Source organism: Adiantum capillus-veneris, chromosome 17 (genome assembly GCF_014529385.1).
Source record: "Adiantum capillus-veneris isolate H3 chromosome 17, ASM1452938v2, whole genome shotgun sequence".
NCBI lineage: Eukaryota > Viridiplantae > Streptophyta > Polypodiopsida > Polypodiales > Pteridaceae > Adiantum > Adiantum capillus-veneris.
In genome coordinates this window covers 28,167,863-28,186,990 of record NC_140947.1, presented here as the reverse complement: position 1 = coordinate 28,186,990, position 19,128 = coordinate 28,167,863, and the positions used below count along the sequence as shown (strand labels likewise).

Genomic DNA, 19,128 nt, shown 5'->3' with positions numbered 1-19,128 from the left:
CAAAATTGCCCTACCTACTTTTGTTGGGAAGTCACTTAAAAATAATAAGTGAAAAATACCAAAAATAGGGAAAATAAGCTAAATGCACTGGAAAATTCCCCTGACTGAATCTGATGGATTCTGAAGGGAATACTGATGATCATGCTGTGTGCAACCAGAGGATATGCATCTACACTCAGTGACTGGGTATGCACGGTCTACGAATGGGCTCACAAAAGTGCTAGATCACTTATAAATCTAGACTGACTAGACTGACTGAACCCTTGTTGTGTTGTAGCTTGTCCACGGACACATAGGGTTGGATGTGTCACGTGACATCATATGCATATGCTGAGGCAAGCGCCTCTTGTCCAAGTACTGGATTAGCTAATTGCTAATCCCCAGCAGGTATAGGTGAACTCGTAGAGATTTCACACAAGAAATCTCGTCCAATTCAAAGGGCAAGTAGACCTACACGTGCCGGACTACGAGGGCTTGCTACAAATGCGGTCAGCATGAGAAACGGAGCCCGAAGCAGTAAATTACAGCCTGCTGTGTATTTCTGCAGGTTTAGGGTTTTGACCCTAATCGATCCCTAATACCCCCAAGAGCTTCGGAGAAGCGAGGGGATCACTGTACATGCGATTTGGTATATTTTCAGGGCAGAAAACAGAGAATTCAGCGTGCTGCACATTCTTGCCAGGTTTGGGAAAGTGCTCCTATGCACCGGGAGAGTCATCTTTTACATGGGAATTTTGTCTGTGAAACTTCCTACTGCGGTTATGCTGCCAAAATCGGGCTAGAGTAGGTCATTTTCAGCCCGGTAAAAGCGGGACAGCTCATGGGAACTTGCAGATTTCTCCCAAGTTTTATAACAATAAAGAAATACCGAAAGGGGCGCCAGTCTTTGCGGCCTATAGGGTGTCACTGTCCGCTTGGAAGCACTCTAGCTGCCAAGCCGTGTTCTCATTTGAAGTGTTGAGTTCCAATCACAGGTTGATTCGTGAAGTTTCTCTGTGTCATGAAGTTTTTCAAGTAAAGACTCGGGTGAGAGCTAAAGTCTACCATCCTGTTGTAAAAATCTGAGATGGTTGCTTTGTTGCCCCTGCTTGAGGCACAATCTAGACATGTATGTGAGGACTGTGTTTTGAAAAAAATGCAACATTCAACATTCTAAGCCTCCAAAGAACAATTGCAGCTAGTACATAATGACATCTGTAATGCATTACTCCATCTTTTAACAACCATCTATAGATACTCTCTCATATAAGTCTCCAATGTGCTCTCTCAACAGCATTCTCAAGAATGTGAATATTGCTGAATGGAAGTGCTAACTCTATATGTTTTTTGAGCCAAAAATCTCCCTCTTTCTTTGAAGAATTTTTTGTCTTCATACTCAAATCCATGAAAATTTGCAGCTTTCTTGACAACAAAAGTAATCTTCCCCAAAAATCTAACCACAGCCCAGAACGGTTGCTAAAAATCAAGAGATAAAATCATGACACTCTACACAGCGCCAAAAAAAAGTGGGCCAAATGTACAACCCGCACTAATGATAAAAACAGCATAGCTTGCTACCAATAACAAGTACAAAGGATGACCAAACTCATACCAAACCCAACAATACAAAACAACAAAGAGTCCGATTATGAACCCATACAAGACATTTCTGAACACAAGGTCAACACTGATGGTTTTTCATTGTTGCACCCACTCACCCACTTAAAAAACAATGTCAAAGGTACTCAAATCATTGCAATCACATGTTAAAACCATGAAAAATTTGTCTCCTCCTTGAAATAGGAGATACCAATCCTTTAACATGCCCCAACCCTTTACAAAATTAGTAGCAAAGATTTCTTTAATTCCACTCGAAGCCTTAAAGCATCTGCCATCTTTTTCTGAAGTTGATGATATTCATCTGGCATCTGAAACCACTATGGGATTGCAAGACCGCCAGCAGAATTGCTCATGCATAACCACACGAGAACACTCCTTCACTCTAAGAAAGTTATTTGAACTTTGTGGGCAATTTGCATAAATTTAGTCAAAAGTATGCCTCAAAGCTCTAACACACTCTTTTGAGCTCCTACGTCATTGAACTCAAAAAAATTGGGATTTCAAAAATTTCCTGCAATTCACCCTTTGCATGTAACGTGCCGTGAAGTCTACTGTATACTTAAAGCAATCCACCACAAAAACTTTTGCTCAGATCTCCCTCTCCAAGCGGTGAACCATAAATAATTTACCTGATAACGTTCACCCCCTTATTAGTCTCCTCCCTCCCCAAGGAAACGGAGACTAGCAAGCATGACTGTTACCTCGTTGTCCACCTCTGCATATAATAAACTATATCCAGAATTTCCCATCCTCTATTAGGGTATTTAAAGATGTGAAAGTTCATCTATAATTAACGGAAAGAATCACATGGTACACCGCATTTATCACATAAAACATTATTCTGTATGCCAGGGACATACTTTTTGATTTCAGAGTTGACATCTTGGCAAGAAATTTGGTTTTATCTGCAACTTTTATCATGGCATCATGATATATCTTAAGCACAAACATATCTGAGAAATACCTTGCACTTTGTGCCACAAGTCCAACCAAAACAGCAGGCCATGCTAAACCCCTGATCTACATTAACAATATCAACATTTCAAAATAATTCCTGTTCAGCATAAACCCACCCAAAAAAACACATTTAAAAAGTATTGGAATAAGTGTGGAAAACATAATCAAATTTTAAGCCATACTACTCGTGTTTGGAAAGAGAGGGGTGTCTCAAGATGCATACCTTTCCTCTCAAAGGGAAGTAGAATAAGGAAATGCGGACCAATTGACACCTGTGTGTCCAATCGTTGTATCCACACCCACATTGTATGGCCTCCTCATCTCTGCTCATGACACTCATCCTATCTTGTAGCTCTTGTCTGAATAGAATGGCAATCCTGCTCGATCCTCTGAAGGATCCATAGCGTCGACCCAATAGGCTGACGCCCACTAAAAGCCTTGAACGTGAGGGAGGCCTCTCCTAGCTCTGGTGTATCTTCGTCAAAAAGATGATATCTCTGCCCTCCATCACCTCCTCCAATCTACCAAGATGTGCCCACAAGGAACCATCACAATACCATACAGCAAGCGTGAGCTCCAATGGTGTATCCTTCACTGTCTCATGGGCCTCCTTGCCCTCTCAATGTCTTGAGAGATCAGTACCCACATAAATAGGGATATTAAAGAGGCATCGTGGCACTGTCCTCTTCTTCTATCACCTACTCTCCTCCCAAATTAAACCATAAGTGCGCTCTTGTTTACCTCCCTTCCTACCCTCCATGCTCTGGCAAATGGCTTACTCTCTTGAGAGTAACCTTGTGTCTTGCATAAATCCATTGCATCTTGTTTAGGTAAGGCTCCCTTAGCCTCCACCATCCCCATTACCCATGCATTGAGCTCTTGGGCTTTTCCTCCTCTAAGGTTACATTCATCATGGTGGTGCTCTTCTTTTCCCTCTTGCTTCACTCTCTTCCAAACAACATTCCACCCATCCAACTTTTTTTTTTTTCCCGGAGAAAAAGATCCTTCTATTAGTTAATGAAAACTGCCCATAGGGCTACAACCACCTCTGCAAGAGAGGGTTACAACAAACATGATGGGGAGACTCTCCCAATGAAAAAACAGCATATATACAATGAGGCCAAATCAAGAGATGGGAGGAGGGAAGAGCCACACACGTGGACGGTAGTGCCATCTGAGCACACCCTGGACAATGGTGTAGAAAGGCCCAGGGCACCAGAGTCGAAGGAAAGCCTCGCGGCGCTCCCGAATGCGGTCGGAGCTGCCCTGTAGTCCCTCAAGCTGTCCTCTGAGAGCATGGATCAGCTCTAGCCAAAAGTCACGAACAATCTCTGCTGGTGGCACAGGGCGAGCCTCAAAGATGCGGAAACAGCAGGCCCGCCAGATGAACCAGAGTGTCACGCCACTGATGAGCTCCCGACACTCCTCTCTCTCACTGCACCACTCCATTGGAGTAAGCTCTGTAGCAGGCTGGAGTGTAGGTCGCCCCCCCTGCATCACTATCATCCTGCTGGTGGAAGATAAGTCAAACTGAAGTGCCGGGCCCGTGAGAGTGGACCAAGCAGCTACCCCCCAAGTGTACTGTCAAGCCGTGGAGAGAGCAGGCATCAGCCGAAGAACTGGTGGCCACACCTGCTAGGCCGAGGGACACTCCCAAAGACAGTGACACTCACTCTCCACCAAGTGGTCACAAGCTACAGATGCGGCCGAGAGACCACTATGCACTAGCCAGCTCCCTACTGTTGTAGCTCTGTGTGCGACCAGCCACTGAAACAAGATGACACGCCGGCTGTCTGGAGTCCCACAACCTCTCCCAAAAGGCTGCCAAGAACTCGACTGTGAGACCCTCCTCCTGCCAATGACGTGCTGCAGCGGGGCGGGCCTCTCTCTGTGCTGCTAGTATATGACGTCCCAGTCGAACAGTGTACTGGAAGAAAGGGACTCCTCGGTGGTCTGCAGAAGAGAAGGGGTCCCTCCATAGCCACTCACCAGGATCCCATTGTACTCGTGCCAGTGGACAACACTCCCAGGCCCATAGTCTCCAATGTCCAGTCTCAAGAGCTGTTGGGTCAGGGTCTATGACGCAGGTCCTCCCACAGATGCCCACTACTCGGATCCTCTGAAAACAGCACTCTGCTACCTGCGGGGCCTCTACTGCAACTCGCTGTAGTCGTCCCCCACCCTGAAGCTCGAAGAACAGGGCTGGGACAGTCTCTGAGCAGGCCCTGACTGAGATGAGAACCTCCAGTCGTGTGAAGGCTCCCATCCACCGGGGTGCTACTGGCTCGAGAGGCGTGAGCCACTCAGCTGGAACTGACTCTGAGATGTCCTAACACATGCTCTGCACCGCTCTCATGCCCTGTATAGCTGGAACCCCTGCACCTCCTCTGACAAACCTGTGAACTCTAGCCAGTCACCACGAGAGCGCGCTAGACCTGCTGCCATGGGACCCCAGGAAACATGAGGCCGACTACCAACCAGCTGGCCTCTCTGAGTGCTAACCATGGGGTTCCAAACGAGGGGCTGCCGTAGGCCCTCCTCCGTGCAGGTCGGCTGTCTCTGCTCCAAGCCACGCCGTAAGAGCTACCAAGATCGAAGCAAACTCACAGAGAAGCGGTCCTCCACTCTCCTGCTCAGACCAACTCTACGCATCTCTGCAAAGATCCATCTAGTCGAAGGTTGCCAAGGGCCTCCTGACTGAGGCACCCTCGCACGAAGCCGCTGTAGCAAGAACTCCCTCCAGGGCTCCTCACCTGGTAGAAGTCCTCTGACTATGAACTAACCAAGAAGGGCTTCTGCTCTGCTGAGCTTGATCAATGATCCCAAGCCCTCCCTGAGAACAAGGAAGCGTGATGACCTGCCAAGCCACCTTGGCTCGGGCTATCTGAGTGTCACGACCTGACCAAAGGAACTTCCTGATCAGCCTCTCTACCTGGCTGATACAAGAACTCGAGAAGATCCAGCAAGAAATGATGTACCACATAGTCGCCAACAACACCTGGTTGGCAACTACTACTCTACCAGCCAGAGAAAGTCGTGCAAAGCTCCAATGTAACAACTTTCTCCAGATAGACAGGAAGGGGAGCAATCTGCTGCTCGGGAGACAAGTCCAAACCAACCTAACAACCCAAGTACCGAACTGCAGTCCTAGGGGGAATCCACCTGAAGCCCTCTCCTGGCATCCAATCTGGCACAGGAGCACTACCAACGAGAAAGCCACAGTCTTTCTCCAGTTGATCAGTGCCCCCGATGCACAACAGAAGGTCTCCAAGCCTGCACACATCTGTGAAGATTGGCCTCCTAGCCATCTAAGTACAAGGCTGAGTCATCGGCAAACTCAGCATCCAGTAGCTCATCTACCCGAATAGGGAGTGCTAAGCCCCGTAGACCAACCTGCTGTGACACCAAAAATCTGCTCATCGCCTCCGCATAGAACAGAAAGAGAAAGGGGGCAAGAGGACAGCCGTGTCCGACCGAGCGTGTAAGCATGAAGCGATCACCTCTACCTCCTGCCAAAAGTACCTGACTGTGAGCCTGTCTGTACAGGGTTGACACCCCTTTGATCAAAGTATCTGAGAAGTCCATCCTGCATAGAGTGCCCTCTAGAAAGTCCCAGTCAACTCTGTCGTATGCCTTCTCAAAATCGAGAAGAAGAATCACGAGGTCCTCACCACGGAGCCGCGCCAGGGCAGAAGCCTCCCAAAAGCAAAGATGCTCTCTAAAAGTGGCTCAATCCTCAAACTCAGAGCCTTGGCAAGAATTTTGTAGGCTGACTTGAGGATGGTGATGGGGCGTCACTGTCGAATCTCATCCAAGGAGCCACCCTTCTTGGGAATGAGGTAGATCAGGCCCTCACTCATGCTGTCAGGCATCACTCCTCTGTGCAAAGTGTACTGAAAAGCACTACAGAAATCTGGGCCAAGAAGGTCCCAGTACTCCAAGAAAAAGCTGGGAGTCAACCCATCCTCACCTGGACAGCTACCACGGGGGAGGGCCCTAACAGCCGTGTGCAGCTCCTCAAGCTGAAGTGGCATCTCTAGCCTCTGACGCATCTCCTCAGTCACAAGACAAGGCATCTGTGCCCAAACCTGCTCCCTGCATGCATCCTGCCGCTCTGACTGTGGCTCTGCAGACAGTAACTCACGGTAGAGGTCAGTAGCAACTACACGCATATCCTCGGGCTCACAAGCAACTGACCCATCCGGCTTCCTCAACTGACTGACCTTGGCATGCGAGTGTCGAGGTCCCATTGTCTCAAGGAAAGCACCAGTCACTCTGTCACCCACCTGAGTCCACTGAGATGCCTGTCAGTGGAAAGCAAACTCATGTCACCTCTCCTCTGTGCTAGCAAGCTCCTGTCGAGCCTGTTGTAACTGCTCCTCCAACCAAGGACTGTCTGGATGCTGCTCCTGCATCCTCTGTAATGAAGCAATGCCCCGTTTGAGACGCTGCTCAGCCTCTGTCGCTGCAGCCCGGCGAGCCAGAGACTCCTGAAGAAAGAAATGGCTAATCTGAGCTAGGCCTGAGGCCACTCTGTCAGCAGGAGAATCCTGTCTGTCCATGCCCTCTGTCCAGAGAGCCTCTACCCTCTCTCTGAGTGCTGAGTCCAACAAGACCCTCTCTGGGATGCGGAGCATCGTGCTCCCACTCCTCTGCCTGTCTGCCACTGTGAGGATCACTGGTGCATGGTCCGAGAAGGAGGTCCCTCCCAGGATGCCCATTGATCCTCCCAAGTCACTGAAGTGGTCACTAGTGTAGAAGCGATCTATCCGCGATAGATTCACTCCTCCCACTCTGCGGTCCGATCTAGAGAAGGCAAGATTGTCTGGCGGCCTCACAAAACCAGAGTGCTGCCATGTATCCGAGACCCTCAGAGTCATACACAACCGATCCCAAGCTGCCAACTCGACTCCATGCACAGTAGCATGGTTGCCACCAATCCTGTCAGAAGGGTCCTCCAACATGTTGAAGTCCCCTCCTATGCACCAATGATCTGTCTGCGGCAGAGACTCAACAATCTGTGACCAAAACTCTGCACGAGCACTCGCCACATTGGGCGCATAGATGTTCAGGAAACCCACAAGGCCACCCTGAACCTACATAGTAATCCACTGAGCCCTGCCAGGCACAATAATCCCTCTGCCCACAATGGCCTGCTACAATGAGTCCGCAATAGTCATACATACCCCAACCTGGATGCCTCCAGGTCCAAGAGCAGCTGACTAAAAGGTATCAATTCGTCCACGCAAAAGCTGACCACATCGCCGAGTGCGGCTCTCACAGAGATGGTGCTCCTGAAGCATAAGGAGATCAATCTCTCCTCCCACAAGGCAACGCTGAAGCTCCTGACGCAATCGGCCCCGCTGTCGCTAAAACTGGGGCCCACCTAGTCCCTGCACGTTCCATGAGATGATCCTCATGGGGAGCGAGAGAGAACAAATGCTGCCGCAGCAGCTAGACGGGCTATCTTCGAGGCTGGCTTGGATGGGGAGTAATTCGCATCCGAGCGTCCTCTAGCCCAAGCCCAAGCAGAGCGAGCCGTGCGTACAGCAACCTCCTCTGTCCAGGAGTCCTCATGAATGTATACATAGCATGGCAAACACTGCGTATCAACAAAGAAGTAAACCACGATGTGCCTACATCCTGCTGAGTCTGGGGGTGTCACCGCAAACTTGGCCAATGGCCACAAAGTCTGTAGCATGTCTATAACTCCAAGTTCTCCCATGTGGTGAGAGAACTCTAGGACCTGTGTATGCAACCATCCCAACACGGAGTCGAGAGTCCACTCTGTCTCGGCCCTGCCGCAAAGGGGGAAGGAGAAACCAACTGCTGAGTCCAAGGCCTTTGTCCCCGTAGCGGCAAGGAACAGAGCATGGACCTTGAAGCAGGCTGCCTTATGGTCTACAGAGGGATCGCCGAGAAAACGAGTGAAGCCGTAGTCGAAGAAGTCCCAGCAGCGCCGGATGTCAATGCTCGTCAGACCACGAGGGATAGCTGCCAGGGAAGATGTCTGTATCTGCAGAGGGGGCCGTAAGAAAGGCTGACCCTCTCTCGCTAGGCGAGTCGTGGCGAAGGCGCTGCCAAGAGATCTTCTAGCCGCCGGAGAAGGCCCTGCCCCCTAGGTCATCGACTGTGGAACTGGAGTAGGAGGGGGGGGAGAAGGAGCTGGGGGAAGTGGTGGAGAAGAGGGACGAGAGGGGGCGACAGAGGTAGAGGGACGAGGTGAAGAGGTGATGGGGGCAGAAGGCGGGGGGGAGGATGAGGAAGAGGGGGGGAACTCTGGGGGGGGGAGAGGCTGTCGAGGGTGAAGCTGGGGTGTGGGCTGGAGCAGGGACCTCCTCCTGCTCAAGAGGACCAAAGCGGTTCCCCGCGGCGGGGGGGGGGGGGTGGCAGCGGGAGCGATGGCAGCAGCGGGCGGGGGCGGCAGTGGTGGGCGTGGCCAGCCCACCCATCCAACTTTCCTTGCCTCTATCTCTGAACCTCAACAGTTTTGGCCGAACACTTTGTAATCTCCTATTCTCTAACCTCCCCGTCAACCTCCTTGATGTCCACTTCTTTCTCCTCCACAATGTGATATCGTCCACCTCTTCCTTCAAAGCACCCACCACTTTTCTCTAACCTCCCCATCAACCTCCTTGATATCCCCAACTCACTCAACACAAAATGGGATAGTGACACTATCATAGAGTTAATGTCACAAGGACGTGGCAACTGCTAATTACTGTCACAAGGACGTGACAAATGCTAACCTTAGTTGTTGGTTTCTTTCCGATGATTTTTATTTAGATTTTGGGACCCTCTTTTTGAAGTTGCAAATGGCCGGCCATACAACTGTGAAACGGCCGATGGCCGAGAGTTTCACCCGCAGACGGGAAGGCCTTGTCGCCACGAGTTGGTCGGGTTGACCGACACTAGAATCCCAGCAGTAAAAGGGTGTCTAGGCTCAGTTTAAAGTCATTTAGGCCTCCTCGCTACACTTATAAGTCAGCGGGTACTAGAAAAATACTCAAAAGAGGCATAGTGGACACTTGGCAGCACCAGAGCCTCTAGAGAGTCAAACCAAGCCACCTCAGCTGGAAATTTGCTCTCTCCCATCTTTCCTCCTCTCGAAGTCAAAATTGTGGAGCCTTGAGGCTTGATTCCTTGAAGCCTACCCCTCTCTCCTTCTATTCGAGTAGCGAGCTTTCTCTAATAACTATCATGTATGGCATCTCAAGATGGATCCGACGCTCTAAGCCCTCCTCCTTCTCCTCCCTCCGGCCCCGCCGCGGCTTCTCAATTCCTTCCTCCGCCAACTTCACATGGATATGGTGGAGTGAGGTGATTACTTCCAAGTCCGGTGTTGGAGGTGGAAGCAAGCCATGGAAGTGTCGTCGTTGTGGCTACGAACACAATGGTTCCGTGAGGAAGGTGCACGCACACTTCCTTCACGAAAAAGGGCATCAAGTTCAATTTTACTAAACCATCTCGGATGAGGAGAAGCAAAAGCTCCTACACCTTGAGAAGACTCTTGAGGATGTCAAAGAGGCCAAGAAGAATAGCACCAAGCGTCGCACGGTGAATCCGAGGCAGATGGCCACAGCGGCTTTCATGCGAGCATCGGCATCTCCTTCTTCGGCATCATTTTGTGCATCAACCGGCACCGATAGCGACCGCCCACCTACACTGTCTAGCAACCCTTCATCGTCATCTTTCCCTCATTCTCATCCACCCAAGCGGCAAGCAACTCTTGGAGAGAGTTGGAAACCGGCCTTGAAAGAGGAGGTAGATGTGGCCGTGGCAAGATTTTTCTACCACGACCATATTGCTTTCAATGCGGCACGGTAAGCTCTATAGACTATAACTTATAAGGCTTAAGCTTTAATCTTTAGTTTGTACAATGTATATCACTAATGTACACTTTTTTTTTTGACAAAAGGTCTCCATATTTTAAAGAAATGGCACGGAAGATCGGAGTGTTTGGACCCACATATGTCCCTCCCTCTTCGGAGAGCTTGCGCAGCACTCTTCTTGATCGGGAGAAGATGATGGTGGAGATAGCATGTGCATCCACAAGGGCTTCATGGAAGAAGAATGGGGTATCCCTCATTGTGGATAGCTGGAGTGATACTCATCGTCGCTCCATTGATGGCATGGTGGCATATTCTCGGGGGGAGATGTATTTGATTCCCATGATGCATCGGGGACCGGGAAGAGTGCGCAAGTACTTGAATCCGAGTGGACGCTTACCATTGAGAAGGTGGGAAAGCGTGATGTCATTGCCGTCATCATCGATGGAGAAAATAGTAATCGTGCCACCGGAGCCATCATTGAATCCCGTTATCCAAAAACCATGGTCACATATTGCATGGCTCATTGCCTCAACAATCTTCTCAAAGATATAGGTGCCTTGGAATGGATTTCCCCCGTCATTGAGCATGCAAATACAATGGTGACTTTTGTCAACAATCATCAAAAGGTAACCATTAAGTGTTAACCAATCTCATTTCAATTTGAATCTAATTTCAATATGCAATGCCAATTCTCATTTTTAATGTTGAATTTTCTAAATAGGTGAGGGCTGAATTTTCAAAGAGGTCAAAGCTAGCTCTTCTCAAATACTCGGAGACTCGCTTCGCCTTCAACTTCATTATGCTCCATCGCTTGAGTGTGTAGAGTGGGGCATTGAGGGGACTCTTTATTAGTGATGAGTTCGTGGCAATGCCCGAGTCAAAAAGTGTCAATGGAGTGGCATGCCAAGCACGGGCCGATATGCCGGAATGGTGGGAGGAACTAAAGACAATCTCCAAAATGGTGAATCCTATCATCCACCTCTTGCGAGTGTTGGGTTCCATTAAACCTTGCATCGGCAAGATATGTGAGGCCATGGCACCATGATTGCCTCTCTTGAAAAACTTGTTACCGACCCTGATAGATAGTCACGAGTCACTTTTCCCTATGCTTTACAAGTTTACTCTCTTGAGTTTTTTTTGAATCTTGATTCAAGCCTTGTGCATGTGCCATATACTATGTATAATATAGGTACGAGGACATCCAAGAATTGTGTGTCAAGGTGGAATGCTTACCATTCTCCTCTTCATGTGGCGGCTTATGTAGTGAATCCACAATTCCAACAAGGGAACCAATGGAAGGACAAAGAGGTGATGAATGGTTGGCAAACCATCCTTGTGCGCCTTGTGTCCGACCCAAAGGAAAGGACCGAGATTCGGAGGCAAATCAATGTCTACAAGAATGGAAAGGGAGAAATTTGTCACATGCCCGATGCACAAGCAGCTCGCTTTGAGATGGGGAGTGCTCTTTGGTGGGAGGAGTTTGGGGCGGGATTGGATGGTTTTACAGGATTTGGCTATTCGCATTCTTAGCCAAGCATGCACTATGAGTTGCTTGGAGCAACTTTGGAGTGTGTATGCTCATGTTGCCTCAAAGAAGAGGAATCGTCTTCATGTGCAGAGAGCCAATGATCTCATATATGTCTCATCAAATTTGAAGATGCTTTCCAAGTCACACCAAAGTGATGATTTCGCGGAGTGGGCACTTGCAGAGGATGATCTTATCCCAGAGGCAAAGATAGATGCAGTGAAAGAGATTGAGACAACACCACTTGAGGATGATCTTTTGGAGCAAATGGACTTTGCAGAGCCAGTTGTCATTCAGTTGGCACCATGGGCCAACATGTAGACCTCTTGAGTCTTGAGTCTTGACTCTTGAGTCATTCCCTTTCTGAGTCATATTTTGTACTTTTGTCATTTGACATTGTCCCATATATGCTAAACTCTACTTATCCACTTTTCACTTGTACATCATTACTTTTTGCCCTTTGACGAAGATGATTGATCACCACACCAACGTGTGCGGTGTCGCACACGCCCTTCCGAGAGAGGAAACTATGGTATTTGGACCATTATTTGCAGATTCAGCAAACAGGCTCATTTTATTCCTGTCAGGAAGAAGATAAAGCCAGATCAGATGGCACACTTGTTTATGAGCAATATTTTCAAGTATCATGGCATGCCACAGTTGATTGTTAGCAACCGTGATCCACGCATGACAAGCTTGTTCTGGAGAGGCTTGTTTGAGAATATGGGCACAACGCTCAAATTCTCTTCGTCATTTCATCCTCAAACAGATGGGCAGTCAGAAGAGGCAAATTCTACCGTCCTAGATCTGCTGAAGTGCTATGTGTCAGAGCATAAAGGAAAGTGGGAGCAGTATTTGCCATTGGTGGAGTATGCATACAATAATACAGTGCATTCATCAACTGGCAAGGCACCTTTTGAGATAGTTGAAGGTGGCAAAAAAGTTCCTCCCATACTGCATACAAAGGACAAGATATTTGAAGCAGATAAGTATGTTCAGGACATGGATGAAATGTACAAGAAGGTCAAAGTGGCCTTAGAAAGGACTCGGGCAAAGCAAAAGAAAGCAGCTGATCGTCACCGTCGTGAAGTGGTATATTCACTTGGTGATTGGGTGCTTTTACGCTTTGAAAAGGCAAGGTTAAAGAAGATGAAGGGCAAGGAAAGACTGTTTCCAAAGCTCAACATGCGTTACTATGGGCCTTTTCAAGTGTGCGACATAATCAGTGATGTTGCATATAGGCTGAAATTGCCTGACAATTGGAAGATTCACAATGCGTTTCATGTGAGTCTTCTCAGACCCTATGTGGGTGATGTGCCAGAAGATATGCCAGCTGAAGATCAGCCGGAAGTCGAGGAACTTGACGAGATCTTGGTCCCTGAACAGATTTTGGCACACAAAGAAAGGAAAGTGAAAGGCAAGGTTGCTAGGCGTTACTTAGTAAAGTTCAGAAACTATCCACCAATGGATGCTAAGTGGATGGAAGAAGGTGAACTTGCAGAGTCACCAACTGTGTTATCACTTTACCTTGAAGCCTTCGATTTGCAACCTACCTTGACCCCTTGAGTTTCAAAGCTACATGGATTGTCAGTGTGACAATGGCTTCTGAAACAAATGATGTACATGGTATTTAAAGTGAGCTCAAATGAAATACCTGTTACATGAATGTTAGAGCTGTACAGATTGTCAGTTTGGCAATTGCTCTTATGGAATGTCCAAAAGTTTGGTTAGTGCTATAGAAGTGAGTATTTCTTGTCAGTTTGTCAAGGATACAATGATTGCTTCTATTGAACAGTACATGTGTAACTGCATTCTTAAACTGTCGGTTTGGGTATGCTCGAAAGTGTTACGGGATCCAACGTGTACTATAAGACAGTGGCAAAATGTGCAGCTACCATTTTGTCATTGGAAAGTTAGTGACTCAAAGCAATGGCAGAGTGCGAAGCTACCACTATGTCATTGGGACAGGGTTCACACGCAGGCAATACATGAGTCGACGAGGTGTTGAATACACCAGGGTTGACAATGAGCATGTATGTGTCGTATATGTGTCGACGAGGTGTTGAATACATCAGTGTTGACAGTAAGCATGTACGACATAGATGCAAACGAGGACGTTTGAGATTTCAAGAGGGGGGTATGTCACCAGCATGTGACTACTATCTATCCTTTTTGTTGATTTCTTTCTTATTATCTATTTACTTTCACTTTTTGGAAACACCCCTCGGGAAATCTAACTGCCCTGCATTGCATAGCTAGTGTGGAACTGTCCAGAGGGAGTCCAGGCCTGAGGGCAAGAGAGCACTAAGGTTGGACAAGGACTATGGTTAGCCAAGTGGGGTCATTGACTAGCCAAAGTGGAATCCTTTGCTACAGAGGCTACATTTCAGTTCTGGATGTGGCCAGAGTGTAGAAAGAGGGTCGGATGACCTAGAAAGATACAATGGCAGCATCTCCTAAAATTTAGGGAACTGCTATTTTGGGACTTGAAAATGTGTTGACGTCATTACCTCCGGAATGACAAGGGGAACATTTTCTTACTCTGCCGTGAAGTCAACTGGGCAACCGGTTGGGATATTTTTAGGCGGCAACCCCGAAACGGGAAAATGCTTGTAAATGTGCCAAGTGGCACATTCTGGTGCACTTGCCTCATGCAACAAGAAGTGGCGCTGAATTTTAAGCTGGGAGAGGCTCATTTGCAGCTTTTGTCACAGGTTAAGAGCTATAGAGTGCTTGCTTTCCCTCTTATGCACAGTGCGGTGCCAGGAGTGATGCCCTGCACGCTACGCACTGCCCTCTCTCTCCCCTTTGGCAGTATGTTATGCCCCTCTAGTGGGCTTTTCATTTGACCAATGTACAGTTGTGTGGGTTCATGCGCGATTGCCGAGGCAAGAGCCTCTTGCACAGGTACTGGATTAGCTAGCGGCTAATCCCCCCGCAGGTACAGGTGAATTCGGAGAGGTTTCACGCCAGAAATCTCGTCCGATGCAAAGGGCAAGTAGCCCTACAGGTGCGGGAGCTCGAGGACTTGCTACGGATGCGACCGGCACGCAAAACGGAGCCCGAAACAGTAAATTACAGCGTGCTGTGTATTTTTGCAGGTTTAGGGTTTTGGCCCTAAACGGACCCTAATACCCCCAGGAGGTTCGGGGACGCAAGGGGACCGCTGTACAGGTGATCTGGCGCATTTTCAGGGCTGAAAACAGAGAATTCAGCGTGCTGCAGATTCTCGCCAGGTTTTGCAAAGTGCCCGTATGCGTCGGGAAAGTCAGTCAATGCGTGGGAATACTGACTGTGAAGGGTTCTAGTACAGTTATGCTGCCGAAATCGAGCTGGAACAGTGGAAATTCAGCCGAGTTTGTGCGGGGCAGCTTGTAGGAACCACAGCGTTTATTCCCTCTTTTGAACAATAAAGAAATACCGAAAGGGGCGCCTAAGTTAGGGGCCAATCTGGTGTCCGTCTTCTCATACAGGTGCATTCTAGCATCTGTATCCCATTCCCCTCTCTTGTGTCACTATAGCGCAGGTATAATAGACGACTAATAATGGGTGAAAGCTAAATCAAGGTTTGAAGTAAAGTCTACCGCCCTTTTTGGATTGAACAGGCCGGTATCAGATACTGTCTGTGAAGCGTCCTGATATAGTTATGCTGCTGAAATCGGGCCAAAATAGGTCACTTTCAGCCCGGATTATGCACGATAGCTCGGAATCGCCAGTTTTATTCCCTCTTTGAATAAAGAAATTCCAAAAGGGGTGCCAATCTTTGAGACCTATAGGGTGTCGGCGTCTACTTGGTAGCGCTCTAGCTTCCAAGCCGTGTGTGTTTGAAGTGTCAATTCCCGTTACATGTTTTTATTTGCAAAGTTTCTTTGTGTCCTAAAGTCTAAAGTAAAGTTTCGGGTGAAAGCCAAAGTCTACCGCCCTACGGGCCGGTTGTAATTAATTTCAATTAACAAAAAGGTTGTTTCTTTGTTTAGAGGACTACATATTGGATCAAGAGTTATGTTAGGTCAAAAGCCAATGAAAGATTTTCTTCATCTCTCCACTTTGAATTAGCATGTCGATTTATCATGACTATGATTAGAGGCCTTAACTAAGCATGTGAGTGCTCTCCATGATTATAAAAAGGTCAATGCTCAAAACCTAAAACACACAAACGAGTCTTGAAAAGCAATGTTGAAAAGAAGCACTCGAAACTTCTATCAAATGCTAGTGACTATGAAAAATTTTCTCCACACTGTGATAGCATCCATCTCTTCCTTCCAAGGCACCCACCACTTTTGTGTTTGTGTGTTGGGGGGGGGGGGGGGGATTGTGAGAGTGTGTGTGTGTGTAGCTCAGATGGGGAAAATTTGCAAATTCATGTTTTCGTTGTGGGGAAATTTGGACACATGCAATCTGAATGTTCTGAGCCTATTTTGAACCCCCTCCTTCAGTTGTTCCTCAGCTTGTGGTTTCTACTGAGAGGGAAGTCCCTCACTCCAGATCTACCGCTGTTGCGGCTTCTGTGTTGCCTGACATTTTATCTATGGAAAAAGGCAAGGTCAAACCTGCTGTTCCCTCCGATCCTCAGGGTAAAGGAAAGTTTGCGTCTACTCCTGAAACCAAAAACAAAGGAAAAAAGGTGGATTCGACGGATGGATCTCCTTGGGTGACTCCCAAGAAAACTGTTAAGATGCGTTCACAGCCTTCCTCTCGTAATTATGTACCTCCCGAAGTGAAATCTGCGGGGCAGAAACCTCTTCCCTGTAATGATAATCGCACTCTTGCGGATGCATGCAATAAGGTGGTGCACTCTTACAGAGATGCTGTGGTTCATGGTAATTCTCAATCACTTGCAAGCCCTTTTGCTGCTAAGACTGGCTTGCAGAGTACTGTGGTTGAGTCGCGGGCTGTTGATGTTGATGTGCTTATGGGCACGTCAACCTAGTCCCTCCCTTTACTTTCCTCTGTACATATGTTTTCAATGCATAGTTGTGTCAAATGCATTTCATATAATGTGCGTGGGTTATGTAACCCGAACAAATGGAGATTAACCTGGCACTATGTGCGTGGGTTATGTAACCCGAACAAATGGAGATTAACATGTATGGCAGACATTGTGATTTTGCAAGAACACAATCAGCATGATTATGCTGGGCAATGCTCCTACTTTGCAGGATACTGGATAGCATATGCTAATTTGTCGGATTTTTCTGGTGTTTTGATTATGGTTAGGCATGAGCTACAGCCAGTTCTGGCGTATAATGATCCAGAGGGTCGTTGGATGGTGGTCCAATGCACGATCAATGGTCAGATTTATGAATTTGGTGGAGTATATGCGTATACAGCCTCGGGACAACGAGCTACTTTGTGGCATGAGATATCTTCTTATCCATGGCTATCCAATGCCTTGCTTTGTGGTGACTTTGACAATGCACCCGCTTTTTTGGATGATACCACAGGACATTCCCACATGCTGAGCATAGAATTGCAGGCATGGGAAAATCTTGTTGCATGCACACAGATGTTGGACTTGTGGACTCTCTTGCATCCTAATGTTTCGGGATACACATTTCAACATAATGCCTTTTCTACATATCGTGCAAGATTAGACCGTTGGTATGTCCTCGGCATGCAACAATTTAATGAGTTTGTATGCGAAATGCGAATAGACCATTCTTTGCTTTTATCTGATCATGCTCCTGTTGTGATGTTGTTGCGCTATGGGCAACTACACTCTGATCAGCCTCTTTCCAAGAAACGCCTGTTGCACATCAACAATGCTTATCTTTCACATGAGGCATTCCGCGGAATGATTTATGATGTTATTCCCCCCTTGGTTGCTCAAATGTATCTTGATCCTGATTTTGCTTGGGTTCGCTTTGTTGCAAGAGTGCAAAGTGTAATTCAGGACTATGGAAAGCACTACATTTTCAATTACGCAGCGATGTTGAGGAGGCGAAATATATGTATCAACAGCTCCAACTCATAGCTGACGCACGTCTGTTGTCAAAAAGTGAATTGACAGACCTTTGTCACGCCAGAGTGAGTCTGCAGCATAATGATAAACGAAAATTGGTCAAATGGCAGACTCGTGCTCCCATCGAGCTTTTGTGGACAAGGGATGTGCTTCGAAACAGTTTTTTAAGCACTTGCATCATTCAAGGGCTTCTCAAACTATTAAGCGGGTCATGTTCCGACCTAGAGCTTGAACAACCTCAAAGCGTGAGCTTGCGGATGCCATGGTGTCACATTTTAGGAATGTTTTCGCCACCCCCCCCACGGCATCTGCTGAAGTTGTTAATGCACGTCATCTTTTGCTATCTACCGTGCATGCCATTGTCTTGCCTCATGATGCTTTGGCCTTGGAGGCGGATTTTACAGAAAATGAATTGCACTCGGCATTGCTTGCTCTTGGTAGATGGCGTTCCCCCGGTTGGGATGGGCTCACTGTGGTATTTTTTATCTCCTTTTGGGAGCCTCTGAAAGAACCTTTGCTTTACATGATGAACATTGCATGGGCGAAGCAGTGCTTGCCGATGTCTTGGAAAGAGGGTTTGCTGAAGTTACTGCCCAAACAAGCGCTTTGTGAGAAGTTCTCGCACTGGCGGCGGATAACCCTTATGCCGGTTATTTATAAAATCTTGGCTAAAATCATTGTGAACCGCATCAAGGAACCTCTTATGGCTGGTATCCATTCTGTGCACTATGGCTTTATTCCTCGTCACCAAATTTTGGATAATTTGGCTAATGTACTGATTGGAATGGAATATGCAAAGTATACCCAACAAGATGTACTTGTGATGCAAGTAGACATTGAGAAGGCTTTCGATACGGTTCAATGGGATTTCATTGCTGCCACGATGCAGGCCCTTGGATTTGGTCCCAAGATGGTCAATGTGGTATACTTCTTGTATGCTCGCAGTACATCTTCAGGTCTCCTTGATGGGGAGTTGACAGAACCTTGGCCTCTTGGATGCTCTGTGAGACAGGGTTGCCCGCTTAGCTCTTTGTTGTATGCCGTTGCCACCCACCCCTTGTTGCTGTATTTGGATCATTTGATTTCACTCGGTCGTCTTCATGGGTTGCAACTACCGAATGGCAAAGACTTTGCAGGGCAGGCCTATGCTGACGATTCATTGTTCATGCCTCGTAATAACCAGGGTGACGTGCATGAAATTATGCAGGCATTGGATACATTTGGCCTGGCAGCAGGCCTTAAGGTTAACTTTC

At 47.7% G+C, this 19,128-nt stretch overlaps 1 protein-coding gene and 1 pseudogene across 6 annotated transcripts in view; one reads left to right on the top strand and one right to left on the bottom strand.

Moving 5' to 3' along the window:
• The window catches only part of LOC147436976 (protein DETOXIFICATION 46, chloroplastic-like), a 177,621-nt gene that overhangs the window by 81,038 nt on the left and 77,455 nt on the right, over nt 1–19,128 (bottom strand). For all 6 annotated transcript variants that reach the window (XM_086486376.1, XM_086486374.1, XM_086486372.1 and 3 more), the window contains exon 6: nt 2,564–2,619. In XM_086486376.1, coding sequence (XP_086342502.1) covers nt 2,564–2,619 — 56 coding nt within the window. The remainder of the gene's footprint in view (nt 1–2,563; nt 2,620–19,128) is intronic.
• On the top strand, nt 10,129–12,234 carry LOC147436977 (uncharacterized; annotated as a pseudogene).